This window comes from Trifolium pratense, linkage group LG3 (assembly GCF_020283565.1).
Source record: "Trifolium pratense cultivar HEN17-A07 linkage group LG3, ARS_RC_1.1, whole genome shotgun sequence".
NCBI lineage: Eukaryota > Viridiplantae > Streptophyta > Magnoliopsida > Fabales > Fabaceae > Trifolium > Trifolium pratense.
In genome coordinates this window covers 15,228,689-15,249,422 of record NC_060061.1, presented here as the reverse complement: position 1 = coordinate 15,249,422, position 20,734 = coordinate 15,228,689, and the positions used below count along the sequence as shown (strand labels likewise).

At 33.6% G+C, this 20,734-nt stretch overlaps 1 protein-coding gene and 1 pseudogene across 3 annotated transcripts; one reads left to right on the top strand and one right to left on the bottom strand.

The window, feature by feature from the left end:
* Window positions 1-452: 452 nt before the first annotated feature.
* On the top strand, window positions 453-7,574 carry LOC123916810 (annotated as a pseudogene).
* Window positions 7,575-13,868: 6,294 nt separating this feature from the next.
* On the bottom strand, window positions 13,869-19,514 carry LOC123918322. 3 transcript variants are annotated; one of them, XM_045970331.1, is made up of 9 exons: window positions 19,044-19,514; window positions 18,765-18,866; window positions 18,317-18,476; window positions 18,043-18,222; window positions 17,393-17,527; window positions 16,931-17,013; window positions 14,609-14,702; window positions 14,404-14,503; window positions 13,869-14,259 (listed from the first exon to the last, which is right to left on the bottom strand). In XM_045970331.1, exons 1-8 carry the CDS (start codon window positions 19,307-19,309, stop codon window positions 14,414-14,416), a joined length of 1,110 nt encoding a protein of 369 aa, XP_045826287.1. In that variant the 5' UTR covers window positions 19,310-19,514; the 3' UTR covers window positions 13,869-14,259; window positions 14,404-14,413. The 3 variants fall into 3 exon arrangements, with proteins under 3 accessions (XP_045826287.1, XP_045826286.1, XP_045826288.1); XM_045970330.1 differs by having other exon boundaries at window positions 13,871-14,316; XM_045970332.1 differs by lacking the exons at window positions 13,869-14,259; window positions 14,404-14,503 and having other exon boundaries at window positions 16,926-17,013.
* Between the last annotated feature and the right edge of the window lie 1,220 nt (window positions 19,515-20,734).

Genomic DNA, 20,734 nt, shown 5'->3' with positions numbered 1-20,734 from the left:
GAAAAAGACAAAAAAAATTAGCCTTGGTCAATGGAGCCATTCAGAATGGCGCTACCCAAAGGCAATGGAGCCATTCTGAATGGCGCTACCCTTCTCACCCTGCTGCGTCGTCAGATTTTGTCTCCTGAGAGGTGTATTACGGGAAATAATTTTGAGAGGGGGGTATTACGGGAAATAAGAGGAGGGTAGGGGTATATTTTGGGAAAAAATTCAATATTTAGTGGATAAAATCAAGATGATAGCTGTGGTTTGTTGAGAAGTTTATGCCAAAGGAAAAAGTTGTTAACATTGAGAATATTAGAATTTGGGAGACCTATACTCACCCACAAAAGCTAGTTTGAGAGTTGTGGGACTTCTAACACACCCCTTACATAACAAGTTGGAAAACTGTTGCAAAAAAAAAACTTTACTTATAAGCACCCTAACAACAGAGTAGAGAGTAGAGATTAAATATGGAGAACAACAGAGACACTGAAACAGGACATGTTAAGGAAGAAGAAGATGAAGAGTCACCAATCGAGGAAGTCCGGTTAACGGTAACAAACACCGACGACTCAACACTTCCTGTATGGACATTTCGTATGTGGTTTCTAGGTCTTCTCTCATGCTGTCTCCTTTCATTTCTCAACCAATTTTTCGCCTACCGATCGGAGTCACTCGTCATAACTCAAATCACGGTGCAAGTAGCCACACAGCCCACACTCCCACTCGGTCGTCTGTCTCATGGCGGCCGTGTTACCTTCAAAGACGTTCAAGATACCGGGATTTGGGTCAAAGCTGTTTTCGCTTGATCCTGGTCCGTTTAACATGAAGGAACATGTCCTTATTACTATATTTGCGAATGCTTGGTCTGCTTTTGGGTCTGGTTCACCTTATGCTGTTGGTATATTGTGAATATAATTAAGGCTTTTTATGGAAGGAGTATATCGTTTTTTGCTGCATGGCTTTTGATTATTACTACTCAGGTTTTGGGTTATGGATGGGCTGGTTTGCTTAGGAAGTATGTTGTTGAACCTGCTCATATGTGGTGGCCTAGCACCCTTGTCAAAGTCTCTCTGTGTAGGTAAATTAATAAACATACATTATTTCAATTTTCTATAGTATTCATTTTGTAGATTAATTTGCATGTGCTTTGGTTTTTGTATTGTTCATAGTAATGTGATACTAGTGTACATATAATTTATAAATATTTTATCATGTTTTTTACAATGCTTTGGTTTTGTATGGGTATCTCAACTTGCAACTATGATGACTAATGTTTGTTTGAGTCAACTATAAAATTACACTTTTTAACCAACACACCATATAACACAATTGTAAACTAAATGCAAAGATCACATATATAGTCTTTAGAGGCAGATCATCAATCTGCTCCGCGCATGAGAAGAACCCCGTTCCCAAGAAATGAGATCTGATAATCCATAGTTCAACTGCGAAGTAAGTAAAATCTAACACAACACATTTAAAGACCAAATTACAAAGATATCCACAAATGTGTCTTTCATTAATACTTGTTTGGACAAATTGATTAACACAACACATACAAGGAGTGTGTCTTTTATTAATATTTGTTTGGACAAATTGACTAACAACAAATTTGAGTACCCGACTATCTAACTAACGCAAGACATATTTGAGACTCAAATTGATTAAGAAAAGCTACGTTTAAGGATCAAAATAAATATTTTATGTTACCATATTATAAATCTATTAATATTTATTATAAATAATAGTACATTAGTTTTATTATATTCCTATTTTTAGCCCTTATAATAAGTTTTTAGATCTTTTCCTCTTTATAAAATTAAGAGCCTATTTTAGAGTGTCTTATAAAATCAGGAGTGATTCACTACAAGAATCCTCTGCATTGCCTACAAAAAATTTCGTGGGAATAATGTCTATTTTCGTAAGAAATGTAGCATTTCCGACGACATTTCCTACCAAGAGCTTTGTAGGTAAAAAACTGACTATTCCTACCACATTTCCGACAGACTTCGTAGGTAAGGCATTTGTGTCAGTGCCTCCGTGAGTCAGCACATTACCTACCAAGCAGTCAGATTAATTTTTAATAACTGAAATTCACTTTCTTTTTTTTATTTTAAAAAAAACGTAAAAACTTAGTAGACTAATTATATTTACTTTTTGCGTAAAAAAAAAATTAAATTTACTTTTTGTATACAAAATAATTAAAAAAGTTTGTTATATAGTCCGTGTGAAATATGTCTCAAATATTCACACAGAACTAGAACTTTGATACGTAAAAATAAATAAATAATTGTAATAGAATTTTGATACTTCAATATGACCTAATTGGACTAACAAATAAATAAGAAATAGAATTTTGATCATCGGACTCCGGATGTATAGGTAGATCGTAATAACAGTCTCACTGGAAAGCTAGTTTTAATGAAAGGGTCGTGAAATTTGACTAAAACTATCGGTTTTGATTGGAGATTTCGAATTTTATCAATTTGACCGTTCAATATCACATTCATAGGACATGTTCACTCCGAGAGCGTCACCGACCATTTCTTGCATCCGGCCAAAGTTTCCACACTCCGCTTACGCTCCACTGCTCGAAGTGTCGACATTAACATCAAACTTCGATGAGATATATAATGATCTATCTCCTGCGTATATCGTTGACATTAATTCAATTTTTTTTTTTTATCTAACACGCCGTACACATTAATTAAATATATTTTTTCTAACTACGTAATTTTTTTTTAATAAACAACAAGTTTTTTTACTAACTAACATTTTTTTTTAATCAAAAACTATATATGGTATAATGATATTTATATTAAAAAATATTTTTTACCTCCACTTTTTATCAACTAAATTTTTTATGAATAACGATAATATTTTTTTTATCCCAACAATTTCAAATAAATTAGACAAACTAATTTATTTTTTAGTGGTAAGGGTGGTTGCAGCATTGATGATATTCATGACATTTTTTGATTTTTTTTTTAAATAAAACATTTCCTACCAAAATGTTGGTAGGAAAAGACCCTAAAAATATGATGTGTCGTTACAATTTCAATTTATTTTAAAAAATAAAACATTTCCTACCAAAATGTTTGTAGGAAACGTTTCTTGGAACCCATGTACCACAATTCAACGGTCAAAGTACTTGTTATGAATCATGGAATCGAAGGGATAAAGATCATAGATGTCGGCAAGATAGAGTGCATAAGAGTATTCATGAGGAAGATACTCATAGAAATTCATATTGAATGAATATAGATTGATAAAAGAAATCAGTAAAATGTACAATGAAGTAGCTTATTTATAGGACTATTTGGAGTAACTAACTCTCTAACTAACTTTCTAACCTCCTAACTAACTTGGTAACCTATCAACTAACTCTAGTTGATTAACTAACTATCTATATTCTTAACAGCCTCCCTCAAACTCAACATTGGAAAATTTACCAATTTGAGTTTGAATTACAATTATTTTCAACATTTATATTCAACATTTATCATGTGAAAAATTGCAACCTGAAACATAGAAAATTGTAGTGCAAGCACTGCAGTGGCACAAAATGACAGTAAAATCCTACAAGCTATGACACTAAGACTTAAGAGCCCAAAGAAAATTTCCACACTTGTTGTTGGCCTTGTGTGTCACGTAGCTTATACATGCCCAATTCTATTTTGATTCATCCTTCTGCAATGTGTTGCCCCTGCCTTATCTTCCTGTAGTTGAATGTTCACGAACATTGCACAATTGACAGAACAATTGAAGAGAAAATTGGTACAAAATATTGCACTGCACATGACACCTACAATTCGCTGTCATCTTCTTCCCTATACTCACTCAATCTCAATTGAATCTGAATGGAAGGAAAAAAACTGAAAACGAAATGTTATGCAGCAAGGTCCACACCATGGGAGAGTGAAATACAGTAACGAGAAAGGAACCGGGAGCAAAACAAAGAAGAATGAACTGAAACAGAAAAGTGAAACGCGTGTATGCGGTGGAGCACGGCGATATCGATGTACATGAGAGTTCCGCCGGGATCAAACGTCTTCCTCCCTCTATCCTAAGGCATCCACCATAGACGAAACAAAGTTTTGCAAAGGACTCTATAGATCACATAACCAAGAATCACAAATGTTGTTCCGCCGGGATCAAAGACAGTTTTGACGGCGAGAACGGCGATGCTGTATTTATCGTGGCGAGGATCATACATCATATGCGTTGATTCTGGAAAAGGTTCCTTCAATTTCATGATTGCTTCGGAGTATTGAATTTTCGGCACAGAAATGAGATGTTGAATTCTCTGATCTTGCATTTTCCCTTTGCACGCCGATTCAGTTTCATAGACCGATTGAAAACAATTGACTTCTCCGATTTTGACAGATCCTCCCCCTTCAACCAAAGGCTTGATGACAATCTCTGAAGTTGCTAACAAAGATGATGATGCAGAATCAAGATTCTTCGATTTCACATGTTCTTCCAAAGCGGCAAACTTAGATTCTTGGAACGCAGATTCCTCGACAATGCTGCAACATGAATCCGCAAGAATACATGTTATCTTGCCAATCTTGATGGAAAATCCATCAATTGTTGGCTTGATTGGAGTGATCAAAGCAGAATTAAAGGTGGAAGGATCTGAATCACCGAAACTGCCAAAACAGATTTGAACTTCTGCAGAAGAAAGATCTTCATCTTCCTCAATGGCTGAATCGAAATCGGCAGCGGAATCTTCATCTTCATCCCTTGGGTATCGCTCTGATACCATGTTATGAATCATGGAATCGAAGGGATAAAGATCATAGATGTCGGCAAGATAGAGTGCATAAGAGTATTCATGAGGAAGATACTCATAGAAATTCATAATGAATGAATATAGATTGATAAAAGAAATCAGTAAAATGTACAATGAAGTAGCTTATTTATAGGACTATTTGGAGTAACTAACTCTCTAACTAACTTTCTAACCTCCTAACTAACTTGGTAACCTATCAACTAACTCTAGTTGATTAACTAACTATCTATATTCTTAACAGTACTTACCTACAAAAAATCTGGTAGGAAATGTTTCTTGAAAGTCGCGCGACACTGTTCACCTACCAATCCAATTTTTGTAGGAAATGTTAGTAGGAATCACAAGTAGTGATTTGGTGGTTTAATTTTAATCCTTTTAAACATTGTATGCTTATCAACCAACTATGCATTGTTACGAGTGGAACTACACTATGATCCTTAAACAACAATAATTTGAGTTTAGTTTGTGGATGTAAAAAATCTGAGAGGCCTATTAAAGATGACCAACTATATTATAATTAGTTATCGATAAAGTTTGTTGATACTTGACACATTAACATGCATGGTTTAAACTCTTCATACATATCAACATAGCGTGACACAAGTGGTAGATATTTGGGCCTCTTAGCCATTTGGTCCTGGACTCGTCGGTGCGTATGGAGAAACATTTGTTGGGAGAGGTCAACCTCTCAAATGAATCTCAGTTACCCGAGGGGATTAATAGAATATAGCATTTTATCTTCAAATTATTTCAGGTTTATCACTATATGGCAATTATACATTTGTTTGTTTGTTTGTTTGTTGTGTTGACTAAGTTTGTGTATATATTATTGAGCTTATCAAGGGTACATTTTCATACCAATTGTTACCAAAACTTTTTATATATATGTAGGCAGAACTTTGCACGAGAAAGATGATGATCACCACAAATTTTCAAGAGCAAAGTTTTTCTTCATAGCATTAATAATATGCAGTTTTACATGATATATAGTCCCAGGATACTTATTCACAACACTTACAAGCATATCATGGGTATGTTGGGTATTCTCCAAGTCAGTAACAGCTCAACAAATAGGTTCAGGAATGAATGGTTTAGGACTTGGTGTCCTTACACTTGATTGGTCTACTGTTGCTTCATTCCTTTACAGTCCTCTTATCTCACCTTTCTTTGCCATTGTCAATACATTTGTTGGCTATGCCTATGCATTCGTTGTCTATGCTGCGATTCCTATAGCATATTGGGGATTCAATGTGTATGGTGCAAATAAGTTTCCTATTTTCTCATCTGATTTGTTCACAGCACAAGGCCAACAATATAACATATCTGCTATTGTTAATGATAAATTTGAGATTGATCTTGCTAAGTATCACGATCAAGGTCGAATTAATATGAGTATGTTTTTCGCGCTTACTTATGGATTTGGATTCGCCACCATAGCTTCCACCATTACACATGTTGTTTGCTTCTATGGAAGGTATATTGCTTTCTCTAGACTCATCATTACTCAAAGTCAAACTATTTAGTTATGGTTTAATTAATGATGTTTACTTGTTTATTATGTCATGTTATTAGTGAGATTATGGAGCGGTATCGTGCTTCGACAAAGGGCAAAGAAGATATCCACACAAAACTGATGAAAAATTACAAAGACATACCTTCTTGGTGGTTTTATTTGTTGCTAGGAGTAACACTTGTTGCTTCTTTGATGATGTGCATTTTTCTAAATGATCAGATTCAAATGCCTTGGTGGGGACTTGTCTTTGCTTCAGCATTGGCTTTTATATTTACTCTTCCAATTAGCATCATAACTGCTACCACAAACCAGGTTAATATATCTTCAAACTTTTGCATAAAAAGAAACAATTTGATTTAAACTAAATAATCTAATGCTTTTTGTATACAGACGCCGGGGTTGAATATCATCACTGAGTATATCTTTGGTCTCATTTACACTGGAAGACCAATTGCAAATGTATGCTTCAAAACCTACGGTTACATAAGCATGGCTCAGGCAGTATCGTTCCTCAGCGATTTCAAACTTGGACACTACATGAAAATCCCTCCAAGGTCAATGTTCTTGGTGCAGGTATATTTATTCACCTGTTATTGTTGTGTCGGAAAAGTTTTACTACCATTACATTTCTTCCATGTTATCTAATGTACTCCTTGTGTTTAAAAATGTTTAGTTCATTGGGACAGTGCTTGCCGGCACAATCAAATCAACATTGGTGTAGCATGGTGGTTGCTAGAATCTGTCAACAACATATGTCATAAAGATCTTCTCCCCGGAGGCAGTCCATGGACATGTCCTAGCGACCGTGTTTTCTTGCATCAGTTATTTGGGGACTAGTAGGACCTAAGAGGATCTTTGGTTCTCTTGGAGACTACTCGGCAATGAACTGGTTTTTCCTCGGAGGTGCCATAGGGCCAATATTAGTTTGGCTATTGCACAAGGCATTTCCAAAATAGTCATGGATCCCATTGATAAAATCTTCCGGTACTCATAGGAGCAACCGGAATGATGCCACCTGCAACAGCCATGAACTTCAATGCTTGGATGGTAGTTGGAACCATTTTCAACTTCTTTATCTTCCGTTACAGAAATAAATGGTGGCAGTATGTTTTATCCGCAGCACTTGATGCCGGGGTGGCTTTTATGGCTGTAGTGCTTTACTTTGCATTAGGATTAGAAAATGTAAGTCTCAATTGGTGGGGGACTGATGGTGAGCATTGTCCTTTGGCTACTTGCCCAACAGCCAAGGGTATAGTGGTTGATGGTTGCCCCGTCTTTTAGGCTATGTTTGGATTGATGAAATGAGATGAATGGAATGGAAAGAGATGAAATAGAATAATGTTTCAATGTTTGAATTTGAAAAATAATAATAGAATAGAATGAAATAGAATAGGATGAAATGAAATAATAATGTTTCATTTTTATATTTTTATTTATTTATTTATTAGAACTTATAATAATAAAAAATAAGAGATTTTATTAGATTATATTATCAAACAGTCCCAAAAGTTAATGGAATATAAAAACATTTACCAAATAACTTAAACTTTTTTTTTGTTTGTTTTTACCACCGGTTTAATCTGGTTTAGGAGTCAGTTCTGATATCAAGTAGCCCCAGCCCCTTTCGATCGCAGTTGCGAGGAATCGAATTGTAGTCATTCCTACCAAGTTCAGTGTCAATCATCACTGAACCAACTAACAATCGATAGTTAAATTTTATTTTTAAAACTCTCTATATCAACTTTAAGTTTAAAGCAACTTCTAAGTTTGATAAAAGCCCGGACAAACGTAACCTAACTAATTGATCAATTTTTGATAAGATAAACAATTATAATTATTGGCCAACTTATTAGTGAATACCCTTATTAAGAATTAATTGGTCAAATACCATAAATATATCTTTTTTTTTGTACATCCAGGTTTACTGATATGAGTTTACTGGTATAATGTTTTTGTTATAATAAATCCTAGTCTTATGGGATATGCCTAGTTTTCAGGAAGTTTAATTTGCATCTATTTTGTTGGTAGTTAGCATAGCATATAGCATATACCATGGTATCTTTGTACGGCTATTTAAGCCAAATTGAGCATCATTACCCCATAAACATATTATCGAAAAAACATTTTGACTTCCATATATCTCTCTCACACAATATATAAGTAAAGGACTTATAAGTGTCAACCTACTTTTGAAAGCTTAACAACTCCTTTAAATTTAAAATGAAAAACATGAAAAGCCTCTTTTGTTTTTCGATTCTTTTGCTTGTTATCTCGATGAATTTTGGTATAAAATATGATTATTGATTTTTTTTTTTACAAATTAAAGTTTTATGAGTTAGTGATGTTTTTACTAACGATGTTTATGTCCGGTTGGCTATTTATTGCAGGAAATCAAATGATGATGATCGAGGCAAAACCATGCTCAATCGTTAAATCTCATTTCTGTCGTAAATGGGAGGTTTTGATTTGCAAAGCATATTGCAAGATTGAATGCAAAACAATACATGCAACTGGAAAATGTCACGACGATTATTCGTGTAATTGTAATTGTTGTGCTAATTGATGGTATTATTATTACTACTATAATAATAACATTGGGAGTTGGTGTCTAGCGGCAACTTTATGGGTGTGTCTTCTATGGTAGTTTTGAAGTTGAGATGAGTTTTTCTAATTATGAGATTAGAAGTAGACCTCTATTAATTAGTATCTATTTTGATATTTTTAGGTTCCGTTTATATACGACGCCTATGTAGTTTCTCTTTCACCGGTCTATGTTTGTCTTCTGTGAGACCTGATTATTTATAATAACATTGGAAGGTTCCAATTTATTTTTTAAAACAATGAAGGTTCCACATTTTAAAGGTGTAAGATGGTGAACTAATAAATAAAATTGTTTCATTATACCTAGGTTTCCCTCGTTTTTAGTATTTAGTGTTTCTATGTTTATGTTGAATGTTGTAGTTGCGGAGAAGACCTTTTTCTCCAAATATATATTTTTTAATCTCTGGCTTTTTTTGAGAATGAGATTCCGTTAATTTGAATTTGATCCCGAAATAAATCGAACTTGATTTTTTTAAAATAATTCGCTGTTTGCTGGTTAAGCTCATTAACCGATTACAACAATCACTTAATTTTTCACCTTGACCAATTAGAAATCTAGGTGGTTCCCATGCCAAAACAAATCTCTTCCCAATAGGTGAGATTTGTGAGTTGAAGGAGTTGAGAGCTACAATTTTCCGCAATGCCCTTGTCCTTATTTTTGTTGAGGTTTAATATTAAACTATATTTGAATTTTAAATATGAAGGATAAATTTGTATTTTATCATTTTTTGAGTTGGGATATTCTCCATTTTCCCTCTTGATTACTATAGTTTTGAATAGTTTTCAAATATATATTAAATAGTTGGACCATAAAATGTCACATTATTGCATTTATATTCACAAAAGTTTAGTAATGGTAAAAATGGAGAAGATGAAAAATGGAGAGGATCTTGACTTAATTTCTCTCTATCCATTTTTCTATTCATCCAAACAATAAAGAATTTCCACTCAATTTCTCTCTTGTTTCTCTCTTCACTATTTATTTCTTTGGATATCCAACCACAATGTTAATCTTCAAGCAAAAAAAAACCTATTTAATTATTTACAAAATCAAATCTCATGACATATTAATAGCTGAATTGATTTTGAACCTATAAAGTCGTGTACCATTAATAGTGCCACTGAATCTTGACAAAGTTAGTCCCCCATTTTATAATAAAATAAAAGAAAATGAGTTCAACATTTTTTTTCTTTTACAAAAAGAATTTAATTTATATGTACCGTCAGTGTAAAGTTATTTTACACATGCGTCCAATAATATACCGACACATCATGTATGATATTTAAAAACACATAATGTGTCACATTCATTAAATGATGTGGTAGCGCTATGTGTAAACAATTTTTACACTGACAGCGCACAACAATTAAACTCTTTACAAAATGTAAAGATAAAAAATTAGGATACTTTTTTTTTTGTTTTTTTGACCAGGGGTCCATTTTATCTTAACTTTCAACTTTTCACATTTTTTCTTCCATTGGTTCTTCTCCTCCCACACGGTCAAACCCTTTGTTTATTTCTAGCGAGATCAATTCTTATGGCATCGGCGATGATGACAACTGATTTAACCGGAAAAAAATGACGTACAATGTACCAGATTCAAAGATTATTTTTTTTTGTTGACGTTAAGTTTCGTTGTTATTATAACCTTAACATTATATCATCCATACCACAAAATAGTTTTTTTTTTATCGAGTAGCCTAGTGATTGTTGAAACCAAAAATAAGTATATGCGAATTAATTAAGGATGCAAAGTAGAAGATAGCAAGAATAGAAGCCACTCACACACATTATTTAAAGTTGTGAAGTTCACAATAACTGACTGTAGGAAAAACAATTACAGCATGGGTATTAGAGCCTCAAAACTCAACAGAAAATAGACGCCACAGTTCTTCTTGCTCATGCTTTACCTTCTCGACTCTTATCACGCCCAGCATCAATTATCAGGACAGTCTATGGACACATTATGATAACACTACCGTCATTCTCCATATCAGATGAGGAATTGCAAGTGTTCTACAGTCATCGCATCCGCTGTCGCTGCCTCAATATATCCCCTTTTTTTTTTGCCACAAAATGATATATGATCACTTCAAGTGTCACAAGCCATATCGTCACTGATGATTTAAATTCATAAAGGAAGTTAGTAAATTTATCAAATGATATCATTTGAAAGACAGCAAGCCAATATTAGATATTCAAACCTAGAAACCATCATAAGGAACTTGCTGAATCCATTGGTTATACTCATCCATCGTTATTATGAAGGAGCTTGAACTTGCGGAACCTCCTCCGCCATATGCCTTCAAGTAGGAAGTGCAGAAAACTCATTAATGTGTATCAAACTGTTAAAAAAGTAATAAATATGTTAGACTATTGGTTTTATAAATTCAAACTCTACATGCTTTGCCAGATGCTATAACATCTGTCCATTCAGATGCCCTACCAGATGCTGTAACATATGTTTAGTTTTTTTTCTTATGTTTTAACAGTTAGCAGTTAGTTAGTTGCTGGTTGTTGAGTGCAGTTGCACTTGTGTTAGTTAGTTTGTTTTGTACAGTTGTAATTCAGCTAGTTTGATTTGTTATGCAGTTGCTTGTATTTGAAACAATAAACTTAAGATTTTTAGACTCTTTTCCTTTAATCACTTTCATAAAATTACTTTCACATTAGTTCATATTCTTTTTTTCACAATTAATGTTCATTGTTTAGGGTTAAACCCCAACGCAGACAACAAAAAAAAACGTACAACCAACCAGCACACACCTTAGCAACTTCAGAAGTATCAGTAGCACTGTCAGAGCTGCGCATGCACATTTTGAGACTATTTCGTTGCATGTATATGACAGCTCCTATGGACACCTGTCATTGATGAAAATGCCTGGTGGATCAGATTATAGAATTTTACAATTCTTTGACCAAATATATCCTGTTTTTTGGTACATCCATATGAAGTGGTTTACTGATATGAGTTTACTGGTATAATGTTTCTGTTATAATAAATCCTAGTCTTATGGGATATGCCTACTTTGTAGGAAGTTTAATTTGCATCTATTTTGATGGTAGTTAGCATAGCATATAGCATATACCATGGTATCTTTGTACGACTATTTAAGCCAAATTGAGCATCATTACACCATAAACATATTATCGAAAAACATTTTGACTTTCCATATATCTCTCTCACATAATATATACAGGACTTATACTCACAAGTGTCAACCCACTTTTGAAAGCTTAACTTAACAACTCCTTTAAATTTAAAATGAAAAACATGAAAAACCTCTTTTGTTTTTCCATTCTTTTGCTTGTTATCTCGATGAATTTTGGTATATGAAATATTATTATTGATTTTTTTTTTTTGTATAAATTAAAGTTTTATGAGTTAGTGATGTTTTTACTAACGATGTTTATGTCCGATTGACTATTTATTGCAGGAAATCAAATGATGATGATCGAGGCAAAACCATGCTCAATCATTAAATCTCATTTCTGTCGTAAATGGGAGGTTTTGATTTGCAAAGTATATTGCAAGATTGAATGCAATACAGTACATGCAACTGGAAAATGTCACGACGACTATTCGTGTAATTGTAATTGTTGTGCTAATTGATTGATGGTATTATTATTACTACTATAATAATAACATTGGGAGTTAGTGTCTAGCGGCAACTTTATGGGTGTGTCTTCTAATTATGATATTAGAAGTAGACCTCTATTAGTTAATGTCTTTTAAAGTATGAGATTAGTAGTAGATCTCTATTAGTTAGTGTCTATTTTGATATTTTTAGATTCCGTTTATATACGGCGCCTATGTAGTTCCTCTTTCATCAGTCTCTGTTTGTCTTGTGCGAGACCTGATTATTTATAATAACATTGGAAGGTTCCAATTTTTTTTTAAACAATGAGGGTTCCACATTTTAAAGGTGTAAGATGGTGAAATTAATAAATAAAATGGTTGCATTGCACAAGATTTTACGTTTCCCTCATCTACGACATGTTGGATGTTGTATTTGCGGAGAAGACCTTTTCCTCCAATTATTTTTTTTAATCTTTGGTTTTTTAGAGAGTGAGATTCCGTTAATTTGAATTTGATCTCGAATATGTTTATAAATCGAACTCGATTTTTTTAAAATAATTTGTTGTTTGCCGGTGAAGCTCATTAAACCGTTACAACAATCGCTTAATTTTTCAAATTTTAAATAATTCGTTGTTGACTTCAATATAATGTTGAATACCCGCAGGGAAGACATTTTCTCCAAAATTTAACATTGTATATAGTAGAAGCACCTTATTTTTTATGTGATTCAAACACTAACAATCAAAATGTGTCACTTTACAATAACTTTTCACTTGTTGAAATAGGGTTGTTTGGATTAATAGTCTACATTTTACCCAGTGTAAGAACATGTGTCTTGCATGCGCTCTTTAAAATAAAATATAGTGTATTTTATCAAAAAATAAAATAAATATAGTGTAAAGATTTATTTTGGTCCTTAATCTTCGAGAAAAAAAAACCTATTTAATTCTTTACAAAATCAAATCAGGACATATTAATCGCTGAATTATTGAATTGATTTTGATTTTGAACTTATAAAGTCGTGTATCATTAATAGTGTCACCGAAAGTCCCTCATTTTTTTCTTTCTTTCAGCAAAATGAAAAGATAAAAAACTAGGGTACATTTTATCTCAAGTCTCACCTTTTCATATTCTTTCTTCCGTTGGTTCTTCTCCTCCCACACGGCCACACCCATTGTTAATTTCTAGCGAGATCAATTATTATGGCATCGGCGATGATGATGACTAATTTAACCGGAAAAAATGACGTACAAAGTACCGGATTCAAAGATAAAAATAAGTTTCATTGTCATTATAACCTTAATTATAGCATCAACGCTGACATACCACAGAATAGTTTAATTATAGCCTCAATTTTGACCTCTTTGTTTTGGAGCCGGACGAAACATCCCACCCTAGAAAATAGCAAAGGATAGAAGTCACTCAAACACATTATTTAAATATTTTTACCAAAAGTTGTGAAGTTCACAATAACTGACTGTAGGAAAAACAATTACGGCAGGGGTATTAAAACCTAAAAACTCAACAGAAAATAGACGCCACAGGAATGTTATTTCCTTTTCATATATTTGCCACATCTTTTGTCCTTGAAATCAGTCTCCTCAAGATAAATGCCCTGTTCTTCTTGCTCATGTTGTACCTTCTCGACTCTTATCATGTGCAGCATCAACTATCAGGACAGTCTATGGACACACTATGATAACACTACCGTCATTCTCCATATCAGATGAGGAATTCAAGTGTTCTACAGTCACCACATCCGCTGTCGCAGCCTCAATATATCCCTTTTTTTGCCACAAAATGATATATGATCACTTCAAGTGTCACAAGCCATATCGTCACTGATGATTTAAATTCTTAAAGGAAGTGACTAAATTTATCAAATGATATCATTTGAAAGACAGCAAGCCAATATTAGATATTCAAACCTAGAAACCATCATAAGGAACTTGCTGAAATCCATTGGTTATACTCATCCATCCTTATTATGAAGGAGCTTGAACTTGCGGAACCTCCTCCGCCATATGCCTTCAAGTAGGAAGTGCAGAAAACTCATTAATGTGTATCAAACTGTTAAAAAATTAATAAATATGTCAGACACAAAAAAAAAAATTAGAACCAAGCAGCACGCACCTTAGCAACTTCAGAAGTATCAGTAGCACTGTCAGAGCTGCGCAAGCACATTTTGAGATTATTTCGTTGCATGTATATGACCGCTCCTATGGGCCTGTCTCAATGATGAAAATGCCTGATGGATCAGATTATAGAATTTGACAATTCTTTGACCAAATAAAAAATGCACAATATGAATTAGGAGGCAATTATGCCTATAAGAAGTTGCCAGGATAACATTTAGAATCTTCATTTAAACCCTAAGAACAGAATGAGAATACAATCAGAGGAAGAATCAAACAAATAATTGAATTCAACAATCAATATTCTCCGCGTATATACGCCAGCTGAATTTCAAGCCAAAATGCTGACAGGCGATTGGTACTAAACGATTGCATGTTTTTAATGGAAAAGAGCACTCCAGTGTAGGAGACAATCAAATGAATTTCATTTTTCAGAGACACTGGAACTCAGGAGGAACTGTTTTAGGTTATTTTAATTTCAAGGGCCTATGATAAGCGACTGTTTAGGATCGTCTTGAAAACAGGTAAAAGAGGAACTTGACCCTAACCGCGACCTGCCGGTAGAACCAAAGTTATCAAGGAAAAGAGGAACTTGACCCTAACCGCGACCTGCCGGTAGAACCAAAGTTATCAAAGAAAGTGCGACCCTAACCGCGACCTGCCGGTAGAACCAACACTATAAAGTTCTTATCTCAAGAACAATGTTCTTATCACAAGAACAAAGAAAAAGTTCTCACAAGAGAAACTCTCAAATTAGATTATATTCCAAGTTGTCCTTTGAGAAGTACATGATAGTCCTATTTATAACATATCCTTACATAGTAGGATTTATTGTCCACTATCATTCATTCATTATAGACCTTAGAAAATTCCCACTAACTTGCTTATAAATTCCTACTAGCCACTATAATGACTTAGTGCACCACTAGGAAGCATTTAGAAAGGCTAGAAGGAAGCTAAAGGTCATCTAAAAACCTTCTTAATACCAAAAACGAAAATTGCCATAAAAATAAAGAAAATTGGACTTAATTGTTTATTTATTTAGTCCAATATTATTAGACACAAAATAGTCCAATGATGCTTCTCAAGATGTGAATTGGGCTTCAAGTTGGGCTCAAGCATCTTCATCCAATTGTAAGAAATTGAGCCAAGTTGGTTCAGCCTCCGAAGGATATCGATCTTCTTTTTCTTTGATCTTGATGACTAGACTTTGTAAGGCTTGATTCATCCTCATAGTCTTGGACCTAGTCATAGGACCTCCTATCTCATGCAAAGGATCTTTAGATGAGTCGTGTTTCACTCTATGTTTTGGCTTTTTCCCTCTGATAATCTCACCACTCTTGCCTTTTACCACTCAACTTTTCCTTATGAGCTCTTGAGAAAAAAACCTTTGGGATGATTCAACACAACAAGAAACAGCAAGGAATCAAGTACTTAAAATTACTTGAACCAACAAGCAACGATGAGAAGAAAAGTTCAAATCAATGGAGAATAAAACAAATGAAATAGATTGATCAAGAAAAGAACAAGAAAAGTGAGAGTGAAAAAAAAAGTGAAAGTGAAAAAAAGAAAAGTGAGAGCGAAAAAAAAAGTGAGAGTGAAAAAAAGAAAAGTGAGAGTGAAAAGTGGACAATAAATCCTACTATGTAAGGATATGTTATAAATAGGACTATCATGTACTTCTCAAACGACAACTTGGAATATAATCTAATTTGAGAGTTTCTCTTGTGAGAACTTTTTCTTTGTTCTTGTGATAAGAACATTGTTCTTGAGATAAGAACTTTATAGTGTTGGTTCTACCGGCAGGTCGCGGTTAGGGTCGCACTTTCTTTGATAACTTTGGTTCTATCGGCAGGTCGCGGTTAGGGTCAAGTTCCTCTTTTCCTTGATAACTTTGGTTCTACCGGCAGGTCGCGGTTAGGGTCAAGTTCCTCTTTTACCTGTTTTCAAGATGATCCTAAACAGTCGCTTATCAGCCTAGTTATGAGAAGAATTTGCCATTTGTTTTTTGAAATGAAAACAGCTCATGCAAATATAAATAAGGAAGCATATGCTGAATTATGGATCTCTTGGGTCATAAATTATGTATTGCTGGGCCAAATTTGACTTTTCTAGTTTTCCGTTATTGCAAATTGTCACCTTAGTTGTTATGGCAAAAACTTACATGTAATGAATGATTATCCAATCACCATGCTCATGAAAAGTTTGGTCGAGCTACTGGTATATTCAAATTTTAATTAAAATTTTATTACTGCCAGACAACCTAATAAAAAAACACTCTTCTAACAAGATAATAAATATTTGAAATAAATTACCTCACCTCAGACCAATAGCAGCACTTTTCGCACTAAGAAGCATGCCAATTTCATCACTTAAGTTAGAGTTCCCGTCTGCCCGAACTCCCTACACAGTAACCATCGTAACAAAACTTGATTACATGTTTCAACCACAAAATGTGTTGGTGGGTGGGGGAATCAAACTAGTAATCATTAGTTATGCATAAGTACTAAAAAAAGCAGCACGCAGCAGAGAAAGTTCACGGTACAAATTCGAATTTTATTTATTATTATTATTTAGTTAAAACATCACATACTTGTAGTGAACGTCTGACTACATATTATTTTGGGGATAGTTCTTTTCTTTCTTAAACCAAAATTTATCATAGGAAGTGGCAAAAAAAGGAATTTTTTTCCACATTGAGCTCTCCCAAACATACACTAAATAAAAAAATTGCAGCATGTTAAGAAGAAGATATACTAAGATGAATATCTTGAAACATTACCAGGCACTCTCCATAAAATCCTCTACCCAGCCGAACCCTGAAAACCTTTTCCAGCAATTTACTTGCAGCATTCCGACGAGCTGAAATAGATGAATTTCCTTTAGCAATTAAGCCTTCAACGCTCAATTCCAGCAACTGCATAAGGGTTTTTTAAAGGATAGGAAATATTTAGCGGACACCAGAGATAAATTGACAATAATTTACATCATTCAAGGGTAATGAATACATATTTTTTGTTTTTTGGAATGTTACAGTAAGGCATGTAAAAGCAAGGCAGCAACAAAATAGAAAGTTGCTATAGTCTGAAATGTCACTGTACTACTTTATGACAGCGTAATAGAAAGGTTCTGAATTTGTAATAGTCATGCTCATTTCAAATAACCAATCAACTTATGAATTTGTGAGACGTGCCTTCAATGTCAGGATACACAGAGTTCTACAGTAGCTCAAACACAATCATTTTAAACTAGAGAAGAAACTATTTGACTAGGCTTAAGTAAATTACATTCTTTTGAGAAAAAGAAATCATATAGAAACACAAATTTATTACCTTATCCATGGTTTTCATATGGACTTAAATACATGTCCAAATTTTCAATTAGCAACAACGATAATAAGAAAACACATAAGCAGACAAGAGATAATCATACCTGCTTAAACATGTGTGGGTTGGAAATGCAGCTAAACCTTGACCGCCATTCACTCAGTCCAATGTTAAAGGGCTTAATGCCAGGCAAGCTCCACCGGCGAAGATCTCCGTCCTCGATATACTTAAGAATAAGCTCCACACGCCCTATGTCTTTTGGATCCAACAAACATGAAACCAAATCCTAAATGCAATTTAGACATCTTTCTATCTCAGTCATTGTTGAACAAAGATGTTGAAGAATTAAAGCGCATAAAAGAATTTTAATTCTCACTCACATCAGAACTTTTAACATCCTCGTGTTTGTTGGTAAAGTATTCATAAACAGCTCTAGAGCTACTCTTCTCATGGTTAACATTAATCATAATATTCTCAGTACACTCATTTGCAGAAGGGATATTGCTAAGTACTGATTTCCGATGATCAAACCCAATAATCCTAAATAGATAAAAAAAAATACTTACATTAATAAGCAATCAAAAGCACATGAGAAACGACTAAAAAAACAAAATACATATATAACCTACAAAGCACAGACACACTCCTGGTGTCGGACACATGTTAGTGTCACCGACACGACACCGATATACATATGATTACATTGAATTATAGCATTTTCTCGGTGTCTACGTGTCTGTGTCCGTGCTTCATAATATATAACACAAAGTGCAGCTGAGAAAATGAAAAATTGACAATAAAGTAGGAGAACATAAGTATTAAACCTACTTGCAATTTGATTGATGGGAAAGTTTGAAAAGGAATTCCTTTGGAGGAAGAAAGTCAAGCAGATAACATGTCTGAAGGCCTTCAATGCACAAATCTTCAACCCTATATCGTAGTAACAGACATGTAATTTTTTCTAAAGAGATAATTTAAAAACAAAAACTTTCCAATGACCCATTTCATCAATTTAAATTTTTCAAGCACAAAATAAAGTTTTAAGCGCATAAATTAAGATTTGTAGCACCCCCATTAAAAAAAATAGTGAGTTGAAGAATGAAAAACCTGAAAGCGAGGGAGGGAACAGAAGAGAAAGGTAATATAAGTGAAGGGAGATTGTGACGAGTGTGGAAGAGATGAGCAAAGAGAGCAGAAAATGCTCCAGAAAATGAAGGATAATTGTAGAGAACTATGTTGGGAACTTTATGTTCTGAAGCTTTGGCTATGGCTTCCAACGCTGCATCTGAACGTAAGCTCCTATGAAACGGAGAGATTGAGAATGTGGTGTTCCTCCTCCACAGCCCCCGTTTTCCAACAAACCACCATTTCATCTGAATGGGGCGTCGGTCTTTAACGTGGTTGCGACAGTCTTCAATGAGGTGGCACCGAAGTAGAGAGGTTCTGTGTTACGACGGTAGGACGGCGGAGGAAGCGAGAAAGAGGTGGCTGCGATAGCGTCAAATGGTTTCACTTCCTAATTTCACTTTTTTTTTTAGAAAAAATTCACTCGATTTCATTTTCTCATTTGAGAATGAGAGTTGAAGTCATTTTCGTTGACTAGACATAAAAATGATGAATATGCAAAAAAATCACAACATTAAATTAATATTATAAAATAATTTACTCATCATTATAAATAATTTGATAAAATTAAGGAGACTGAAATATTTATATTTTTGGATTTGCATCGTTGACAAACTTAGTCATATCTTTTAAGTTAATACAGGCAAACATTGTATGAAAACGGTAAATCAAACGAATACTGTACGAAAACAGAAAATCAAACATCGTCGCATTGAAACGACAAAATTACAAGGAAATTAGATTAAAGTACATTGAAAAAATATATATAACGGTGATTCCAAGTAAAAAAAAAAAACCAAAACCACCCTTTTTGGATAAAAAAATGAAGAAAATGTTAATATCTCCCTATTTCTTTAAGAAAATCTAATTATATCTTTTTAGTAAATTTTACATGTAAATTTAAATTAATTTTTTTATGTATCAATTTTGTATTAAAAATAAATAATCAAGACCCTAGTAATATCTATCTAGTCTATAAGAAAGTTGATTGTTCTGGAAAACTCCTAATTGTCCTTACTTAAGATGTTGCATGTGTTCAAAGTAAGGGCAATTGGTGTTCAAAAATTTGGTAACTAAACTAAAAGTACATAACTAACCAAGTTATCTAAGCCATATGACATTTTGTGAGTGAAAAAGAAAGGTATCATTGAGATTGGACCAAGTCATCTAAGCTAACCACATGAAAATGACACTTCAAGTTACAAATGAACCATATGACATGTGACATCACTAGTTTTGACTATTTTAACTTCTTCCAATTTCAGTTCCAAATGTATGACACCAAATTTCAAATTCAATTTTTTTTCACTCTCTTCACTTAATCAAAATTATACTATTCAATTGAATGTCTCTAAACAAATATTTTAACTATCGTAAGTGAGACAAATTATCATTGATAAAAAATTCAAAATAATTATCATATGTGAGACAAGTTATAAATAATAAAAATTTTAAAAAAACTATTTTACACGGGATAAATTATAACCGGTGTATAAATTTTAACTATCATATACCAAATAAATTATCACTGATCAAAATTTTAAAATAATTATCAATAGAAGGGAATTTTTGAATAAGTTGTGGTTGCTACCATAAATTCTCAATAGAAGGGATGCATATTAAATGGTCTCTTGTGGCAATACATTGTTCACATATGGAAATTATGTTTGTTT